This window comes from Notolabrus celidotus, chromosome 9 (assembly GCF_009762535.1).
Source record: "Notolabrus celidotus isolate fNotCel1 chromosome 9, fNotCel1.pri, whole genome shotgun sequence".
NCBI classification, from domain to species: domain Eukaryota; kingdom Metazoa; phylum Chordata; class Actinopteri; order Labriformes; family Labridae; genus Notolabrus; species Notolabrus celidotus.
In genome coordinates this window covers 11,051,980-11,071,787 of record NC_048280.1, presented here as the reverse complement: position 1 = coordinate 11,071,787, position 19,808 = coordinate 11,051,980, and the positions used below count along the sequence as shown (strand labels likewise).

Sequence of the window (19,808 nt, the reverse complement as noted above, 5' to 3'; positions counted from 1 at the left end):
TGAGGTAATTCGGTGAAGGATCTTACCTTTCCAGGACGAGAATTCTGATATCGTTACAACTTTTTCTAAAAGAAGACTGTTTTTTTTTGTCTCTAGATATTATCATAAGAACAGATAGTACGTTGTTATGTCTTAACAACAGCCGCATTATTTTCTTTCTTTCATTTTAAACTAGTTTACAAAGTGCATATAAGCGGATAATATCATTTTTTTCTACATTCATTTTTTAAAATAATGTCATCCTTTTTAAGTATTTTGTCAGCTATTGAATCTATTAATGTAGGTGAACCAAATAATAAAAGATGCGCGAAAAAAAAAAATGAATAAACTATCTAAATACATTTATAAAAAATAACCAAAAAGACTATTAGATATGGTGGCTAATGCAAATTAGAAAAAAATATATTGCTAGATATTTTAAACCGGAAAAAAAGACTAAATAAAAACATATAAACACTCTTATCGAATACATTTAAGAATTTCATTGTACCATGGTGGTAAAATGTAAACAATAGTGTCTCTAAGAGACAAAACAGCTGGATTTTTTTTTCTTTTTTCTTTTTTTTTTTTGGTGTACCAAAAACATGGCACCCTCAATTGATGTTTACTCAGGTAACCTTGCTCCATTAAACAATTCTATCCTGGTCACTTAACTCAGTGGTAAGTGTTTTCCATGGCAGAAGTGTGGCCGTAATTCATTTCCTAGGCAACATACTGAAATCGTTTTGGCATGGAAACCGCGAAGCCTTTGGGCGCACCTGTTGACAGCTGCTCCAAGGGGAGAAATGTTTTTTGTCTTTCCTGGAACTAGTATTTGTTGCGTGAAGCTATGGGGTAACATGTGGAGGCTTGTATTTTGTCATGAATATTCCTGCTCTTTTTGCTGTAAAATATTATGATTAGTCACTCAAATTAGGTGGAATATACAGCTTCTATTATTTATATTTTAAACTCACTTGGAGCTGATTTCTTCGTGTGCGGATGTGGACATTAACTGGACTTGTTCTGTTCACCACAAAAATGAAGACAAACTTACTTATTTTAACCTGATATCTCTACAGTAATCAAGAATCTTGCGTTATCTTTTTTTATTTAATTGCTTAGATGCTCGCTCGATTTTATCTAAAATTTTCATGTTATTGTAAATACCCGCCAGCTTAGCCGTGTGAATAGGCCCATTGCAGTAATGCAAACATTGAAAGACTTGCTGCAGAAAATAATGTAGGGTAAATCGTCTCGGGAATATAGAAGCGTTTGGACAGTTTGCCATAAGGATAAAACAACTTATCATCTGATGAGCGGATGAAGAGTTAAGACACCTAAACATCATACTTGGGAATATTAAACATTTCCGTGAGGAACGAGTGAACTTGAAGGGCACAGATGGCCGGAGGGACACTCAGTCCTCGCCGTGGTACGATGGATAAGGTAAAGAAAAAATAGTTTATCCTTATTTCTTCATGGTTAAGGTGCCACTTTTACTGATGACGAATGGTTTCCACTGGGCATGGATTTTGCAAACTTTACTTTTTTTCTGTTTCTTGCATTTGCATGTCATAAAATATTAAATGGAAGTTCAGGGTTGTATATTATAATCCATCTATTTACATGTGTGTCTGCAAAAGCATGTTACTATATGAGTAAGTGCATTAGTGTCCGTCAAAAGCTCATATCCAGTATAAGTTCATGTGTATCCATTAAATGATTTTAAAAGTACAACATTATTTTATGGAATAAGCAAGACAACTGCTTGATGGCTTGGTTGTATGTGTTGAGTTTAATGTAATGTGATTAAGTGTTTAATTCTTTAGGCAAAATGTTAACTTACAGCTTAATGAAATTTGAGGACACTATTTTCAACAAATGAATTCTAAGAGAGCCCATGGCTAAACTCTCAATTTGTAGTAAATAAAGTGATAAGCCATAGTTTCTTCTTTTTCAATGTTGTACTCATTACTACATTTGAGTCATATTGCAATAATGAAAAAAGGCGATACTTAACATATAAAATGATATAAGAATTGAATTATCCAAAACCCAAGCAACTATTCAAAGTGAAATTCCTTGTAACAGCTCAAAGATGATATCATTTATGAGCATTGTGGGGCTATTTGTGTCTTTGGATCAGTGTCACTATTTGACTTGGTTAGAAATCAGTCAGTGTATCACCCCTGTGATGTAAGGGTCACAGTTACCTTACATTCAGAGGTCAGAGCTAAGAAAAGCTCTGACCTCTGCTCAGGTGAACTGTCAGAGCTGATAAGCAGCAGAGACCTTCACCTGCAGCACAAACTGTTGGCTTTAGAGGTCCCTCATCAAACACTGTTGATAATTTTAGTCATGTTTCTAAATTTACAAAGAAAAATTTCAGGCATTTGAAGTTCAACCACCTCAAGGTTCAGGTTCAAGTTTGTTTGATGTGTCAGGTTGATGGGCTGTAAAGAGGTCACAGGTCAGACACGGAAACAATAAATGAAAGAATGGTTTAGGTTGTGTAAAACCTTTTCTGGTAAAAGGACCCCTGAGATAGTTCATCTGCATATAGTTATAGTGTCTAAATTTACGCACTGATCATCAAGGTCAATGTGTTTTAAGGTGGTCAAAGAATCAAAGTGGCTCTTCCCAGATTAGGATGACTTTGCACATTGAAAAAACTAGGTCACCTCAATTTTTTGTTTTTGGACAAGTGCTGTATGTGTGTGTGTGTGTGTGTGTGTGTGTGTGTGTGTGTGTGTGTGTGTGTGTGTGTGTGTGTGTGTGTGTGCGCGCGCGTGCATTTAAACTCTGATGGCCAGATGGGGTGACACAAGGAAAGGGTGGGCATTTGCATCTGGTGTGGCCAGCCCACTTAACCTGGGCTTTAAAACAGCTGAGGCTTTCATTCAGAGGAACTCACACTTCAGTGACTCTGCACACACACAGGGTGGACACACACTCACCACAATCCTAGAAACACACACACACTGAGGCTCATTTAGTGAAACCTGTGAAGATGCCGTGTGTCAGCTCTCATTTGGACCAGATGGTGAAAATGCTGAGTAGCTACAGCTCAGTGGTTGATAAAATCTTTATGGTAAAGCTGTATTTTCTCTCTGACTGACTTTGAGGTTTAAATATTTTATGAGTTTAGTTTTTCTAAGTTTTTTGTTGTTGTTTTATTCTTCTAGAGTATGTTATCTGTCTATGCTGATTCCTTTTTGCTGTCACTGCTCAGGCTCATGATCTCAGACATGATTCCACTTTATATAGTGTATATAGATTGTACTGTGGGCAGCTCCTGACCACCTCTAATCTCTTTTCGGTTGCAGGTGGAACAGATCCTTTCAGAGTTCAGGCTGAATAAGGAAGATCTCAAGGAAGTCATGAAGCGGATGCAGCTAGAGATGGGCAGAGGACTACGTTTAGAGACACATGCGGAAGCCAGTGTCAAAATGCTTCCGACTTATGTCTGCTCCACCCCTGAGGGATCAGGTATGTGTTTAATTAACAATCAGAAGATTGTTTATAAAGGGTAAAGCGAGTACGAGCATTGAGATAAAGTGTGTGTTTTGGCAGAGGTTGGAGATTTCCTGGCTCTTGACCTTGGAGGGACCAACTTCCGGGTGATGCTGGTGAAGGTGGCGGCAGATGAGGAGAGGAGCTGGAAGGTGGAGACAAAGACTCAGATGTACTCCATTCCTGAAGATGCAATGACGGGCACTGCTGAGATGGTCAGTGATTGTAGTGTGAGAATAGTAATTGTTTTCAGTACTAATGCTAATTACTATTTTAAACTGTGCTAAAGCACCATGATGGGCACCTGTTACACTGCTCAAAGTCATTGTTGACTTTAAACCACCCAGAATGAAATGAGCACTAATATTGAGCAGAATGTACACATCCCATGTCTCATTGTCTCTCTCTGTGTGCAGCTGTTTGATTATATTGCAGAGTGTATGTCAGACTTTTTGGACAAGCATCACATTAAGCACAAGAAGCTCCCTCTGGGGTTCACTTTCTCCTTTCCTGTACGACATGAGGACATTGACAAGGTTTGATTTTATGATGTACAGAGGAAATATGTTAAGAGATTACTCATCACCCCCACCCCACACTCCCAAAAAAGGGGGTGTATCTATTTCATTGACCAAAACTCTGCAAGTATTTTAAGGTTTTACTTCAAGGTTTCTTTTCCTCCCTCAGGGCATCCTGCTGAACTGGACTAAAGGCTTCAAGGCATCCGGAGCAGAAGGAAACAATGTTGTGGGTTTACTCAGAGATGCTATCAAGAGACGAGGGGTGAGTCCATGAGAATAAGGATGAATTTATGTTATGATTTTGTCTGGTCAGGTTATGGCTCTAACTGTAATTCATGATTGTGTTGTCATTTAGGACTTTGAGATGGATGTTGTTGCCATGGTGAATGACACAGTAGCCACCATGATTTCCTGTTATTATGAGGATCGCAGCTGTGAAGTTGGGATGATTGTTGGTGAGTATTTCAAAACAAAGAACCATCACACTTCAGTGCAGAAAAAAGCACACCAAAGCACATCTGAGGTTCATATTTTTCCTCCGTCTCTGACTAGGTACTGGTTGTAATGCGTGCTACATGGAGGAGATGAAGACTGTGGAGCTGGTCGAAGGTGAAGAGGGCCGGATGTGTGTGAACACCGAGTGGGGGGCATTTGGAAAAAATGGAGAGCTGGAGGAGTTCAGACTGGAGTACGATAAAGTGGTTGACGAGACCTCAATTAACCCCGGACACCAGCTGTGAGTATTGGGGTGCAGCCAGTTAAATAAAAAGCAGCCCTACTGTACCTGTCACCCATCTTCATTTACTGTAAACACATGAACCCATGAGTTTGTCATTAGACATTCACGCTTCCAGTAATGTATCTCTAAACGTGCTGGTAGTGAAAGATTAACACTTATTTAAAACGTGCCACACACTCCCTCTCTCATTCTCTCGTTGTTTCTCTGGATTAATTACCTTTCTGTGGCAATACTCACCTGACTCTCACCTTGGGTCTTTGTGGAGTTGCTAGGCTACCAGGTGATTTTCCTGAGGATGTTTGTAAATGATCAGAGCCCTCATACGTCAGTGGTCAGTCCGCGGGTGGGGCTATCAGATTAATGATCCCCCCTCTGCTGCCTGCTACAGTACCTGTGGAACTAATGGCTGTTTACCTTTTACACCAGCAGCCCCTTCACACAGACAACTGCTGAGGCCAGCCTCATTCAGCCTCATTAGCACTGACGTTGTCTTCCTCATCCGCTCTTCTTCTCCACCAGCCTGCTTTAAGAAAGAAAGCTGGCTGCTCATGTGTTTTGTTAAATTCACATCCTTCCTGTTTTTTGTAACATTTCAAAATCCTCTCTCGACTTTTCCCCAAACTTCCCCTTTAACTTTTCTCTATTTTAAAAGACGCCCTTCTCTTCTTTTGCCCTCGCCTCCTGTAGGTACGAGAAGCTGATCAGTGGGAAGTATATGGGTGAGCTGGTCAGACTCGTTTTGATGAAACTGGTGAATGAAGACCTGCTGTTTAACGGGGAAGCCTCAGAGCTGCTGAAGACACGAGGCAGCTTTGAGACGCGCTACGTCTCACAGGTGGAGAGGTGAGCATCAGTGAATCCTAACAGTGATCTACTAGCACTAAATAACTACATCTTCATAGAGCTGCTGCACTGAAACGCAACCTACATTAAGACACTGCTTATCCAATCATTACATTTGCATGAACACAGAAGGAAAGCGAAGGGAGACGTGCAGGCTGACATGTCATATAAGCGTATACGCTGATGACACATGCTTATACAACAGTATTGATGGGGAATACCAGTAAGAAATTTGTTTCACTGAACTTGCTTTTGTTAACCCCTGCTGTAGTTTGAGAAACTTGTTTTCACATTTGACTCCTTACAACAGAAGCGTAATATATAACATGAACTAGAAACATTTCCCTTTTTCAGTTTATCTTTTTGCTCTTTTTTCAGTGACATTGGGGACAGGAAACAGATCTACAACATCCTGTCCTCGCTGTGCGTTCTGCCATCAGAGCTGGACTGTGACATTGTCCGTCTGGTCTGCGAGAGTGTTTCCACTCGCTCTGCTCACATGTGTGGCGCAGGGCTTGCTGGTGTCCTCAACCTGATGCGTGAGCGACGCAGTCAGGAAGCCCTGAATATCACAGTGGGGGTTGATGGTTCTGTCTACAAACTGCACCCATGGTGAGAGACACCCTGCTGCTCTGGACTGTAGAATATCTGGGTTAGGTTATGTTAAAGAACTTTGTGAAGGAAAAATGGTGCTTATTTGGTGGCTACAAAAAGATAATTTTTAGTAGTTGTCAACATGGATAGAAAATTAATCCGGTGTAACTCCAATCACAGGCAATACTCCAACATTCAGCAGTCATATGATGAGGAATCAACTGTGAATATAGCTTTAACCCTATTTCTTCTTCCTGTACTTGTTTCATCAAATGAAACATACAAAGGTAAACATTGTAAACAGCTGTAGTATATATTAAAGAAAAGGGAGTAGGAGTGATGCGGGTTTGACTGAACTTGTTTTCTCTTTGTCTCAGTTTCCGTGAAAGGTTCCACAAAATCGTCAGGGACCTCACGCCTCACTGTGAGATCACCTTCATCCAGTCAGAGGAGGGGAGCGGTCGTGGAGCTGCTCTCATCTCAGCAGTGGCCTGTAAGATGGCCGCATGCATGTTGACACATTAAAAGGGAGCTGTGCGTCGAGCTTGTGAAGCGAGCCTGAACTCTGATCTGAGAACTTTGATGACATGTCATCCACAGATGGCAGCTCTGGTCTTCTTCGAACTGTGAAAGATATGAATCTGCAAACTGGAAACTCACCACTGGAGGATGTAATATGAAGAATGCGGCAAAGACTTGTATTATAGACTATATTTGGTAGTATTCAACTTAACCTGTAGCAATTTACATGTTTCTGAAGTTAAAGGATCGGTTTGCTGTTGCACTCACAACATAAGCGGCATGAAAGCGCTTTAAAAAAGCATGCTACTTATATATCACCTATCGCCTGTTGCTGATGTTTGGGTATGAATGATAGTACAATGTATGATTGTAAATTATATACAAAGTGCAAACGTGTTCATGTTCAACACAAGGATTGATTTTGTAAATAATATTGTAAGACATGACTTAATCTGGTTCACTGCTTTGTTGTTTATTAATTCTTCTTGTAAACAATGAAATGTTTCTTTTTTTTTTCTTACATTGTTTATTTAAATCTTATGTTTATGACCTTATGTATGTCTGCCTGAAGGTTGTAATTTCTCATTTTTGCGTTATAAAATGTACTTGATGTGAATATGCTTACCTGTATATAGAATTACTTAAATAAACTGAGGTATTGTACATTAAAAATTCATGTGTTTTCTTTAAAATGCAAAAATGTCTCAGAGTAAGAGTTTCTAACAGGACATCTCAGAATAGAACACCAAGGTTTGCCATGAATGTAACAAACTCCAGATGCTGTAATACACCTGAGACACAACAACAACACATTCATTTATCAGTTATAAAAATATTACCCACATACTTTGTAGTCTTCAATCATAACCTCTAGGGCTGCTGGGAATAAACGATTCCCTGCACAGGCTGTGATTTTTCAGTCGATGAAGATAATACCTATTGATCCACAAGCAGAACAAAGTAAACTACAGGGGGAAAAAAATTGAAGTCCATACACGTCAATTCAAAACACCTCCAGAGTAAGATTTTCCCTCTGAGGTGTTCCTGTCAAATGTCAGAGGTCACTTTTGCCCGTCTCCTCTTCATATCTTTACTTTCCAGCCAGAGGAATCCTAACTGCTTCACTTCTTATCAGTATCCCTTTAGTGACACACAGAGAGCAGCTATGGCCATGTAAGGGGCTTTGCTGCCCAGCAAAAGCTATTACAGGAGGGTAGGAGATAAGATGGGGGGTACATAAAACCCTCCCCAGCACCACAGCGCTGCTGGGAGTCCACGTACGACCACTCAGTCATGGTAAGTCAGTGAGCCTCTTTCAATACTTTCATTCAGTCATTATTCTAAAAAGGGCAGCCTGGAAATAATATGATTGTCTTATATTAAGATTTTTGTGTCCTTCAAAAGCATCATCTTGATATTGTGAAACGATTTATGTGTACTTCTAACTGATTTTTTTGAACAGTACAACTCTATATCGTTTGTGTTTGTTCATCCTCTAAGGCAAGTAAGAAGGCCTCCAATAAGAGACAGAGGGGAGCACAGAAGTCCTGCTCCAATGTCTTCTCCATGTTCGAGCAGTCACAGATACAGGAGTTCAAGGAGGTACACAGTTGTCTTTTTGAAAAACCATGCATTTGTGAAAACACCAAAGTCAAGAGAAAAAAGTTTAAAAATGTGATTCCAAATATTCATCATTGTATAATTTAGTGCTTTTCCTGTTCAGGCTTTTGGCTGCATCGACCAAGACAGAGACGGTGTCATCAAAAAACAGGACCTGAAGGAGACCTATGGACAGCTGGGTAATTCTTTACATTAACTGCATGATCTCTTGAACTTATTTATTTGTAAAGAAATAAAAAGTAGCCATACTAATAAAACGACCCTCAATTTGATTCTTTACTGTTTGTGCATTTGTTTGTGTATACCAGGGAAGCTTAACGTCAATGATGAGGAGCTGGATGAGATGTTGAATGAGGGGAAGGGTCCCATCAACTTCACCGTGTTCCTCACTCTATTTGGAGAGAAGCTCAACGGTGAGCGCTTTTCACAGACCTGTTGTTAGTTGTTGTAAGTTTAGAACTTTTCTTTGTTGAATAAAAAAAAGAAGCTCAAGATCGCTTTGTTTTATCCAGGCACCGACCCTGAGGACACTATCCTCGCTGCTTTCAAACTTTTTGACCCCAATGGGACAGGCTTTGTAAATAAGGATGAGTAAGATATGTTTTATGATCAGCTTTCATGTTATTCATATTTAAATGTTGCTGTAACATCACAATCTCTTAATTTACCCCTCCTTTGAAACTCTGTGTCCTTCCTCTTTGTCCAGGTTTAAACGGTTACTGATGAACCAGGCTGACAAATTCACAACAGAGGAGGTATGTGTTTCCTATTTCTGTAAAGAGTCATCATTTTCTCTGAAACTGTAATCTTCATTGATCAAACTGTGCCTTCATAAACCTCTGTAGGTGGATCAGGCCTTAGCTCTGGCTCCCATCGACCCCACCGGCAACATTGACTACAAGTCTCTCTGTTACATCATCACACACGGAGATGAGAAGGAAGAATCCTAAAAGAGAATTAAAACACTGGTTTTAGACTGGATGTTGGAAGTTGGTTATTGTTTATTCACTTCAGAGAATAAAATGTGGGCTCTCCAAAAACATCTCTGTTGATTGAAAAATACTCTTTTTGATAAGTTTGGACTACAACTTTTTACCATGGCTGTGATCCCAGAATAAAAATCTAAACTGCTGCATGCAAAATGACTTGTACCTTTTTATTTCAAAGAGATACATTAAATTCAGCTTCGTCTGAATTGGGTCCATACAAATGGACGACCTGCTGCTATGGACGTGGCAGACTCCTGCAGCAACAACTACTACTACTATCCATCTCATCACCTTTCTCTAAATTCAATTCAGTTCAATTCAAATTTGCTTTACTGGTATGAACAAAGACATGTTATTGCCAAAGCACATACAATTCATATACATACATTACATATATATTCATAACATATTATATTTATTACATATTAAATACATCTTATATATATTACATATTTTATATGCATTAATGAACGATTACCCATACAGCATATCTCAATGTCCTCACTTGATGCGGTATGCTCATAAAACCTTCACCTAAAATCAGATATTATGGGATGGTGCATCCCTCAGGCTCTGACAGGCAGACAGAGGAGCTGCTGACCCTTCCCCCAGGAGAACTGACGGTTTCTCTTCTGGGGTTAATGTTGGGAAGTTTGGTACCATGTTAGTAATTTCCCTGTAGTGGGAATCTCTAAGTAAAGAGAACTTGTTACAGTGGAGGAGGGAGTGCATCTCTGTCTCTATGTCCCCTGTAGAGCAGTGAGCACATAGACGCTCCTCTCTGGGCAGCCATGTCTGCCTGTGTCTCCCTGTCTCTACAGCTAGCTGGTGGTCACTCAGCCTGTTTTTGGTCAGGATACGTCTTTGTTTTGTATCTCTGACACTGTACAGATATTCAGATAATTTATAATCACGGTTTAGGGTCAAATAACAATTCATTCTACTTTGGGTCTTTGTTTGGTTTCTCCAGTGTTCTAAATACAGATCTTTGGAATGCTTCATGATGAGTTTAATTTGGTTGTGTTTTGGATCAGTGCTGACTAGAGTCTAGTTGATTAGCTTCCTCACCAGCTGACTAAGGGGAGAGTTTTCAGGGTTCAGCTCTTGGGTTTTTAGTGCTTTATATTGAAGTGAGTCTTTTGGGCTTAAATTTAGATATGTCCAAAATTTGATTGCCCGTTTCTGAATGTTTAACAGTAATGGGGAAATGTCCCAGTTCTGCTCGGCAGGTGTTATTTGGAGTTTTTCTTTGAACACGTAGGATTCTTCTACAGAATTCAGTATGGAGAGCCTATATTGGGTGTTTGTCCCATGAGCCATGCTCCAGTCTACTGAGGGGGCCCCAGATCTAACTTCCATACAGAGCTATAGGTACAATTACACTATCAATTATTTTTGTCCAGATTCTAATTGGAATGTTAATCTTGAATAATTTGGTTTATAATGCATAGAATGCCCTCTGTGCTTTTTCTTTAAGTGCATTTATTGCCATGTTAAAATTTCCTCTCTCTCTCTCTCTCTCTCTCTCTCTCTCTCTCTCTCTCTCTCTCTCTCTCTCTCTCTCTCTCTCTCTCTCTCTCTCTAACCCCAACTCTGTGATGGCAGGTAGCTGTCTGTGAGTCTGGTTCTGCTCAAGGTTTGTTCCTGTTAAAAGGAATATGTCCTTGCTGCTGTAACTAGCTTAATAATGCAAAGTCCTCTACTCATGGTGAATTAAGATGAGATAAGGGTCTTGATGTTGGGCCTTTGTCAATAATTAAACATAGAGCATTGATAGGTACAAATGAAATTGAAGGAAATTTTCAAAAGACAAAAAAACTTTTGGTTTTAATTATTAACTAAAGTTTAATGATTTGAAAATTTCGATTCAGTCTATGAGAAAGAAGGTTGTATTTACAAGAGTTGTTGTACTGGGACTTTTGTTTTTCTGTAGCCTATAGTAAGAAAGTCTCAGAAAAACAATAAAACCGTTTTAGAAACAAGTGGATGAAATTTGAAACAACTGGTTAGAAAGTTTTTCTCATTTTTGGAGACTAATCAAACCTCTAAAGAATGTTTTCCTTTAAGGTTTTTCACTTAAAGTAAACTAGATTCATCAAGAAGCATTAAGTAGCCTAGAGTAAAGCAGATGTCAGTGGACCCGTCTTGTTCACATAGGCCTCACTGCCGCCCCATTCTTATGGAGCCCTGTTGCCATGGATACAACAACAAACACCCCCATAATCTCCTCACACCACGTGTTCCTGCTCACACAGCAAACAGCCGGTCCACAACCAGAGGGGACGAGAGGCTGTGAACCACTGCAAGGCAAGCTCCTCTTACAGCACATTCACAGCAGCAGCAGGGCAGCAGCCAGACGAGCGTGAGTTAATCTTTGATTGATGAAATCTGTCCTTCTGCCGACCGACACAGATGCCTATTGCATCTGGAGCTAAAGGCAGGGCGGATGGAGGAGCAGATGCCAGCACAGCAAACGGGGGGAAGAGGAACACCAAACCAAACAGGAACTGTGACTCCTATCTGCAGCTGTGGGTACATCATTACACATTTACTCAAAGAGAGTGCATCTAATATCCACAGTGTTTGTTCTTTTAAGTTGTTTTCTGTGGTATTTAAATTCAAATGAATTATTGGGAGAAAGTGCATAGAAATGTGGTTGAATCTTGTTTCTTTACCTGGGAGAGATAAAAGAAATGTATCAGTGTTTAGACTGCAACAACCTTTGCTTTTGCAACTGTTGAACAGTAATCACATTAACTTTAACAATTCACAGTCAAGCTGATAGAAACAAATTGAAATTTTATTTGCTCTGAATAGAGAAAGAATTGAGCTCATTCAGATCCAACATTTTTCACAGAGCAGCTTTATTGGCTTTTATTGCCGGGTGATAAAAGAAGCTTCATTTTACATGCATCATAACCCTCTTTGTTATTTGAACAGTGCAGAAAGAGACAGATGTTGGGAGCACTAATCAGGCTCATAAATACTTCAACATAGAATTAGTTTCTTGTGGCTGTCTCACTAAAAAACAGACTCAGTTCAATTTTTATCTCTGACATGTAAACTTTTCATTGATGATATTTGCAGATACCAAGAACAGAAAAAGAAGAACAAAATCAACGTGCTGCCGGTACGTGCTGACATTCAGAAGTTCAGAACTAAAGCTATCAGAGACTTTATGATACTGTGACTGTGATTAACGTGACGTTTGTTTCTACACAGAACGTGCAGGAGCACACGGCTCTAAGTGTTCAGGATGAGAGTGAAGGTGAGAGAACTTATCATTTCAAACAAAATACGTTCCAGGATTGTGTCCATAGTGATTTTTCCTTCTTTAATCTGCGTTTAGTGGCCAAAGAGGAGATCCCACAGAGAAACAGCAGCACTGAGGATCAAACTTCAGGGAAAACAACCAGTGGAGATGGATCCAAAAAGTCTCAGCTGTGTGTTCTCCTTTAAGGCAGACACATCTCGTGTGGACATTTAATGAACTGAGCTTCTCACTCTCAACATCATCATCGTCATGTATTATTTAAGTGCCAAACCCTCGTGTCTCTTGTGTCCTTAGTTAACCTTTCCAGTTGAGTGAAAAAATAGTGAGGGGTCGAGGGTAACTTAAGACACCGTGCAAAAAAAGGAAGTAAATTAGAGAAAATCCAAAAAAGGGAACTTGTTCAAAAGTTGTTTTTACATTACACCTTGTTAAATTGGTGCTTGTCAATATTGGTTATGTTGCAGTTAAATACCAAAAGGTGTAAAATCCATATTTCAATCATAATCGTCTTTCTGGACAAAAGAATTGGTGATGTTAAATTGTAAAAATATCACAGCTACCTCCACATTTCTCTCACCATTGCTCGATCACACCACAGGTGTTAAAAGTGTTAACTAAAATGTATTTAAAAACATAATGACTACTGGTGAGATCAGAGACATAATTTCAGTTTTTCTAAACAGTGGCTCATTTGAGATCACACATTTCATTAAGAGCATTAACAATACAGTACCTTCAAAAGCAGTTAAAACATAGAGCTTTCCTTTTAACCCAAAGTCAGTCCATTTTACAAAAAGTTCTATATTGCACTTGTGATTCTCAGAATCACTTACACTCTCCTCCTGATAGCAGTACCTGAGGTTTCACAATGTGTTGAGGTCCACTTGGCAGTACTCGCCATAAGGTCCAGTGAATAAGAACATGCTTTTAAAGAGAAAAGGCTGGTTTTCCAGTGTATAATCTCCAAGAACAGGGCTGGGGCTTGTGCAGCCTGCTGCTTGAGGATCTCAGTCACTGTGGCCGCTGCTGTCATCTCCCACCACCATGCTGCTGTACTGCTTTTGCTGCTGCTCTTTAAAGGACTCTTTCACCTTTGCCCTCTTCAGGCCTCCGTCCCTGTAGAGACAGAACACTCTGTCAGTGGTGACACTAATCTGATATAATGTCAATATTGTATTGTACAGTATTGCTGTGTTTTTTTATGTATGACTTTCAGGTATAGTGCTAAATGTCCCTCAGTGGAATAAAAATGTTTTCACTGCTGTACTTTTTTTTTTTTTTTACAAAGTCCTGTAAGGGGACACTTCAAGCTCAACCATTACAGATTTTTCCACCGGCTATGATTTAATATAACTAAACATAGCTTTTTTAAGTCACAGATCCAACATTGGCTGGACTGAACTGTACTTTAACAGAGATTTAAATGACTATAGATCAAAATGTAAGACATATCACACAAGAGGGAGTGTTGTTGTACTAAATAACAGCACAGCCTCTAGTATGATATTGCCATTATACATGAGTACATATTAACAAGCAGAATATACTAGTAAAGAGTCACGAGAAATAACAGATTATTGTTTTGTTTTTGTTTACTTCATTTTAATTTTGGCTCCTGACTACATGACTACTTCAGGAACTGGACTGTTTCAGGAAATTAGTTGATTTTTGTGGTTCAGAGAACCTACTCTTAAGTGTATCAGCACACATGGATTTAATTCTGTCCAATCAAATGACTTGGTCTGAACTTAATGTTGTATTAAAAAGGAAACAGTCTTACCACTGCAGATCTACCAGTCCTCCCTGGTGAGCGATGGCTGACTTTACTCTGTTGGCAAACTGGACCGCATCTTCTCCCTCCTGACATAATTAAATAAAACAAAAACAAACTCAGTCTGCTGGAGTGTATGTGAGTGTGTTTACATTTGCAGGTGGTCCAGGGTGGCACCTCCTGGCCTCACAGGGGAATCAGCATTTGTCATACCCACCTGTTGGTGCATGGCTGGCAGGTACCAGACGTTACAGACGAGGGCCCAGCTGGTCATCATCATTAGCAGGTAACTAACCATACTGTACTTGGAGCTGTTCCAGAAAGCGTCTCCAAACTTTGGGTCATACTGAGAAAGAAAACACACACAGGTGCAGTGAAGGACAGAACTTCATATACCTGTAAAAGGGATGGAGCTTTAATGACTGCCAGGATTGAAGTACCTTAATGGCTACTGGGTATATTGTTGCTCCGATTTCAAAACTTCCCTTCTTGAACATCATGACAGATGTGTTGTTGACGCAGGTTCCTACGGAAACAAGACATGAGGAGATGAAAGGGGGACAGAGCTGTGTGAGCTCGGGCCAAAGCTGCATATAGAAGCTGTTCATTTATCACCACTAACAAAAATATTTCCCTGAGTCTTATCTTTGATGATCAGAGACTACAGAAAACAAATGTGGAGAAAGTAACTCTATCTCTGCACATGGTCACACTCACCCTCTGGAAATATCAATATGGGGAGCTTTGTCTTGTCATTCACATGATCCTTCAACCTGGAAGAAGCACAAAGACGGAATGGAAAACATTTCATGCTGTATGATTGTCTTCACATTGCACCTTTGAAGGTTTTTTTCACAATTGAAACAATACATCAAACATCTGGAACTATGTCTGGGTGAAGATGTGATATGATGAAGTACTGGAAACTGTGTGAGTCACTGTTCAGAAGCTGCTTTCTAAAACGAATCTGCTCATGTTTGAACAGTTAGAGATATGGAAATTTTAGAAGATTTCACCGCCAGGAAAAAATGCAAACCTCGTTTGGTGCAGCCATTGAAGGAAAATATTCAAGATAAGGACGTGCAACAACAAGCCCGAAGACTTGTGCTGAGGTTCACCAACCTTTTGGTCACAAGGTGGCGATCTTTCATCTCTGCTCTCTCAAACCAGACATGAGGACAGGACCTCACCATGGCTCTCTGCAAGACTCCCATCAATCCTCCATGGATCTGACCCACCTGATAAACAAATTTATCATCATATTTCAGCATTAAGTATTATATGTGAGCATGGAAATGTTTGAATGAAAGAAGCTGCCTGTTTACCATCGCATAACAACCATCATTGCAGAGAATCACAATGTCAATAGGACTGGTGTGATTGGCCACACATATTCCTCCTTTCTTAGGTTTGTTTTCCCTGTTGTTGTGAAGTAAAAACACGAAGTCAGCTACAAAAAAACACTGATATTCATAAGAGGCTGATGTGGTATGGAGGCTCACTTACCTATTGTGATAGCGGATGGTGGCAGAGAGTCCTCGAGCACAGATCCTGTAGCACATCACATGGACCCACTCACTGAGCCAATACTTAATCCTGTAAACACACACAGAAACAATCAAGCATTGGAGAGGAGGGAGTCCCTACCATCATGAAAAGTTATGTAGAATATGAGTTTTAAGAAGTAATCAGTGTAAGTTGCAATCACCTCCAATTTGGAAGTAATCCAACTGCAGATGTTCCTATGACCAACCAGGTGAGGCCGATGCAGGCCAGTGTTATCCTGGAGAAAGAGGAGCACATATAGCTCACATTTATTTTACTAAAAGAAAAATTAAAAACTCAGTAAGTGCTAAAAAACATATGAAGTGTAGCTACAAGGCCCATGAGGATATTACTATATGTAAATCAAAGGTTAACTAATCATAACACACATTAAAACTCAAGCTTTCACAAACTGCAAGTCCCACAGTCAGAAAACAGGGTGTTAAAATATGCCTGGCTTGAATATACTAAATACTAATACTACTAATAGTGCAATTCATGGACTGAAAGGTGACAGATAGATTAGAAGATCAACAGTTTCTTTCTGGTGCAACAGTTTAACACATTTATGGAGAAGTAAGCAGTCTGGGATCTAAGTTTCACAGGACTTCTCTCTGTCTTGCAACTTACATCTTTTGCTTTGTTTCCATTTCAGCCATGTGTAATGTTTAAAAAACAAAGACTGTGTCAGTATATTAGGATGGACACAGTCATCTTATTATCACTGACTTAATACTGTTTAAAGGCCTGCAGTTAAGCAATCTGTCTTTCGCTATTTTGGATTTTTGGAGCCAACAGTCACCATCTTTAGAGAAGTAGGTGGAATCCTGGTTGACAGGCTGACATGGTGGTGCCTTGAAAATCCCAAGGCAGCTAAGAGCTGAAAGAATGCTTTGCTTTATCAGCTAGTAAAGACTGAAATATTGTGCAATTTACAAAATACACATGGCTCTGTATTGAAAAACATGTGTAACTAGCAATAAAGACAATAAACTCAACAGGAAATGATTACTGAGGTAGTAAATCAGCTTGAAAGCTAGTTAGTTTCCTGATAGACTTCAATATACTTAGTCATTAGGAAACACACATGTTTAGAGTGCTGCTGTTTATAAAAATACTACATTTATTTTACAGAAGCTTTACTCTGTAGAATAAGACTGTATGCAAAGTCGATATACCTGAGAGGGGCAAGGATGCAGTATCTCAGAAAGATGCCGATGCCGTAAACCAGCGTCAGCTTCAGACTGATGTATTGAAAGTCATTAGTGCGAGTCAGCAAGTTCCAGGACACCAGCTCTTCGGAAGAAAAGCGCTGGGTCACCTAAATTTAAAAAAAGTTTATAACAAGCAGACACTGACCACTTTAAATTTTAAGTTTCAAACTATTTATTACAGAAAACTTCTCATCATTGACATGCTAATTAAGTAAATACATACCTCATCCTCTACGATGCTCTCAATACCTCTCCGGCTGAAATAGAAACTGTCACTGAGAGTAAAATCACCACCCACTGAAGGTTTGGGGCGACTGCGCCTGAGTTCCTCAAACTCTTTCTCCATGGAGCCATCTTCCCTCTGGATGAGGCCTGGTGAACACAAGCACACACACAGCAAAGTTCAATCTACTGATATGAGTCAATATCTTCATACCAAATCTGAAGATAAGTCAGCCTTGCATATCTGATTGTGTCAATAGTGTCTGAGGACAAATTGGTTTGAGTAAACAGAAGAAAATTAAGCAAAGTTAATTCAGGAATGTGTTTCTTGGAAGGATGTTTCACTCTTTACTTGAAGAGAAAAATAAATCACAGAAATAAATGAAAACAATAAATCAATGCACTTCCTAGGAGATAGAAATCAACGATTACTCTGCAACACATTTGGCAAAACAAGCCAATTTCAACTTGCAACGCTGGCTCTGATACAGTGACATTCCAGGGGAGATATTAGTGTCCTTCTTTTAGTAGCAGCTAGCAAAGAGTGTCATCAGTCCACCTACAACATGGCCTTTCACCCTCTGGCCTGAAATACATAATAACAGGAGGTTTGAAGTGATTAGAGAGCAGTCTTAGGCAATGAAGACTCCCCTGCTCGGGATCTGACACCATGCACTTAACAGGTCTCAGAACTGTTACTCCACATGATCTGATAACCCAGGAGGCAAAGTCCAAAACCTTGAATTCAATCAGAGGTCAAAACTTTAAGAGCAATGTCGGATTCAGCTCGGTTTATGAAGCACTTTTACTTCCCGTTTCATCCTCCACTTTTTAAGGTCTTAGTATATTTTATCTTTATGGAATTAAAAAAGGACTATGGCTTTTCTTGTTGTTGTTCAACTGTATTGTTTATGTTTTTCCACTATGATGAAGTATGCTCTCTCATTCGTTCATAATATAGCATATTTTTAATGTACGATGCCTAACACTTCGGTAAACACTACAGCTAAATAGGGTGCATTGACATCTGTTTGCATGATTTTAATTGTTAAACATTATCCCTTTTCACATGAAGAAATAAATACAACCCTGACACACTTTGGACTTTGCAGAGGCTTCTTTTTGCTGACAAAACTATTTTTTTTTCTGTGTTACAGCAGGGGATAGCACCCTGTGCAGCTCAGTGTCTGATAAAGAGTTCAGTAATTTCGTCTTGTGAGATAGGTAGAGTTACTGAAGCAACTTCACCTCGCTGCCTGTCATAAAAGTTCCAAAGTTAAGTGAGTCATGGTGCCAGGGAGAGCCAGCCCTCTAGTCCAAAATACAACCTCTTAAACCTGACACAAAGGTCACAGAGCTCTCATCCTGAGATAAATTTATACTTGTGCAGGGACACTGCATTCTGCGCTGCACAGATAAAACAATTCATCTCTCAAATGTGGGTTATATCAGTGCAACATGCCTGCTCAGACTTGTCAAAATGCATCTTATGAAATCCAGTCTTGCAGCATGACATACATCTGTCACTTAACACCCATCTTTCCCAATCAAGGATATGAGTAGGACTGCTCTGTGGAGGAGTGCCCATAGCGCAAGTATGTACTTCCTTTACAACTCAAAATGTATCAGACTGTCTGTTATTCATCTTGACCTTTAACATTTTCAAGACAAAGTTATTCACTCACCATTAGACGGAGAAGGTGTGAGTGTTTGTTCATCTGTTTTTGCTTTTTGTATCTTCAGAGTGGCCCACTGTAAGGAGGAAAAACAGGAGACATGTATGACCATGTGTTGTGTCAACCATTGGATATAAATATGAACATACACATGTGCAGTACAACCACAATCAACAAAAACAACCTTACCTCTAATGTTTTGACCAGGATGTTCATGTAGGTCTCAGATATGCCCAGTGAGAAGCCAAACATGGCTGGGATCATGATCAGACTGACGATGAGGTACAGCCAGATCGTCAGGACCCAAAGGGCCGCTGACCAGAACTCCTCCATCTCCTGTGTTAGGATTCCCTTAGGTGTTCAGGAGCAGCCCTGTGGCTCGGATGCAGATTAGTCCTGCAAATGGGGGACCAACGTGGTGTCATATCACTGTCGACGATTGCAAAAGTATTACAATCACCTTTCGCTCCATAGGTCACAGAAACCCACAGGGACAGATCACAAACAGTCACTGACGATCACTATCACATGCACTCGTGCCAATATAAACAAATCCCTGAAAAGCCTCACCGGACCTGTAGGTAAGACCGCATTATCATCTGTTTTCAACGACAATCAGCAGCATTTCATTCGAGTTTCACAGTCTTATCTTACCTGTCACACTTTTTCCATGTCCTTTCTTCCTGAAGAATAACTCAAAGTTATGAGCTCAGGGAGAAAAACACGCCCATTTACTACTAGAACAAAGTTCAGGCTTCAGCGCCCCACAGCGCCTCCTGTGGA

The 19,808-nt window shown here is 39.8% G+C and overlaps 3 protein-coding genes across 6 annotated transcripts; 2 read left to right on the top strand and 1 right to left on the bottom strand.

The window, feature by feature from the left end:
- Nucleotides 1-705: 705 nt before the first annotated feature.
- On the top strand, nucleotides 706-7,381 carry gck (glucokinase (hexokinase 4)). 4 transcript variants are annotated; one of them, XM_034691593.1, is made up of 12 exons: nucleotides 706-1,428; nucleotides 3,309-3,471; nucleotides 3,556-3,710; nucleotides 3,912-4,031; nucleotides 4,183-4,278; nucleotides 4,372-4,471; nucleotides 4,569-4,752; nucleotides 5,443-5,598; nucleotides 5,977-6,210; nucleotides 6,373-6,479; nucleotides 6,570-6,685; nucleotides 6,793-7,361. In XM_034691593.1, exons 1-12 carry the CDS (start codon nucleotides 1,384-1,386, stop codon nucleotides 6,820-6,822), a joined length of 1,506 nt encoding a protein of 501 aa, XP_034547484.1. In that variant the 5' UTR covers nucleotides 706-1,383; the 3' UTR covers nucleotides 6,823-7,361. The 4 variants fall into 4 exon arrangements, with proteins under 4 accessions (XP_034547484.1, XP_034547485.1, XP_034547487.1 ...); XM_034691595.1 differs by having other exon boundaries at nucleotides 719-834; XM_034691594.1 differs by lacking the exon at nucleotides 6,373-6,479 and having other exon boundaries at nucleotides 708-1,428; nucleotides 6,793-7,381.
- A 535-nt stretch (nucleotides 7,382-7,916) lies between these two features.
- myl7 (myosin, light chain 7, regulatory) lies at nucleotides 7,917-9,459 on the top strand. Its single transcript, XM_034692311.1, has 7 exons — nucleotides 7,917-8,010; nucleotides 8,215-8,316; nucleotides 8,438-8,513; nucleotides 8,643-8,747; nucleotides 8,847-8,925; nucleotides 9,041-9,089; nucleotides 9,180-9,459. Exons 1-7 carry the CDS (start codon nucleotides 8,008-8,010, stop codon nucleotides 9,282-9,284), a joined length of 519 nt encoding a protein of 172 aa, XP_034548202.1. The 5' UTR covers nucleotides 7,917-8,007; the 3' UTR covers nucleotides 9,285-9,459.
- Nucleotides 9,460-12,165: 2,706 nt separating this feature from the next.
- agpat9l (1-acylglycerol-3-phosphate O-acyltransferase 9, like) lies at nucleotides 12,166-19,808 on the bottom strand. Its single transcript, XM_034691843.1, has 14 exons — nucleotides 19,680-19,808; nucleotides 19,215-19,421; nucleotides 19,035-19,101; nucleotides 17,351-17,499; nucleotides 17,092-17,234; nucleotides 16,077-16,151; nucleotides 15,875-15,964; nucleotides 15,694-15,787; nucleotides 15,491-15,606; nucleotides 15,086-15,141; nucleotides 14,809-14,894; nucleotides 14,586-14,714; nucleotides 14,378-14,457; nucleotides 12,166-13,713 (listed from the first exon to the last, which is right to left on the bottom strand). Exons 2-14 carry the CDS (start codon nucleotides 19,356-19,358, stop codon nucleotides 13,605-13,607), a joined length of 1,338 nt encoding a protein of 445 aa, XP_034547734.1. The 5' UTR covers nucleotides 19,359-19,421; nucleotides 19,680-19,808; the 3' UTR covers nucleotides 12,166-13,604.

What these genes read in the sequence shown, in the direction of transcription:
- gck (XM_034691593.1), top strand. Translation starts at nt 1,384, where the DNA reads ATGGCCGGAGGGACACTCAGTCCTCGCCGTGGTACGATGGATAAG. An exon ending in TGACGGGCACTGCTGAGATG is followed by an intron (nt 3,711 to 3,911) that starts GTCAGTGATTGT and finishes CTCTGTGTGCAG; the next exon opens with CTGTTTGATTATATTGCAGA. An exon ending in ATTAACCCCGGACACCAGCT is followed by an intron (nt 4,753 to 5,442) that starts GTGAGTATTGGG and finishes CGCCTCCTGTAG; the next exon opens with GTACGAGAAGCTGATCAGTG.
- agpat9l (XM_034691843.1), bottom strand. Translation starts at nt 19,358, where the DNA reads ATGGAGGAGTTCTGGTCAGCGGCCCTTTGGGTCCTGACGATCTGGCTG. An exon ending in TGCCAGCCATGCACCAACAG is followed by an intron (nt 14,458 to 14,585) that starts GTGGGTATGACA and finishes TAATTATGTCAG; the next exon opens with GAGGGAGAAGATGCGGTCCA. An exon ending in GGACTGGTAGATCTGCAGTG is followed by an intron (nt 13,714 to 14,377) that starts GTAAGACTGTTT and finishes CTGTCTCTACAG; the next exon opens with GGACGGAGGCCTGAAGAGGG.
- myl7 (XM_034692311.1), top strand. An exon ending in GGCTTTGTAAATAAGGATGA is followed by an intron (nt 8,926 to 9,040) that starts GTAAGATATGTT and finishes CTCTTTGTCCAG; the next exon opens with GTTTAAACGGTTACTGATGA. An exon ending in ACAAATTCACAACAGAGGAG is followed by an intron (nt 9,090 to 9,179) that starts GTATGTGTTTCC and finishes AAACCTCTGTAG; the next exon opens with GTGGATCAGGCCTTAGCTCT.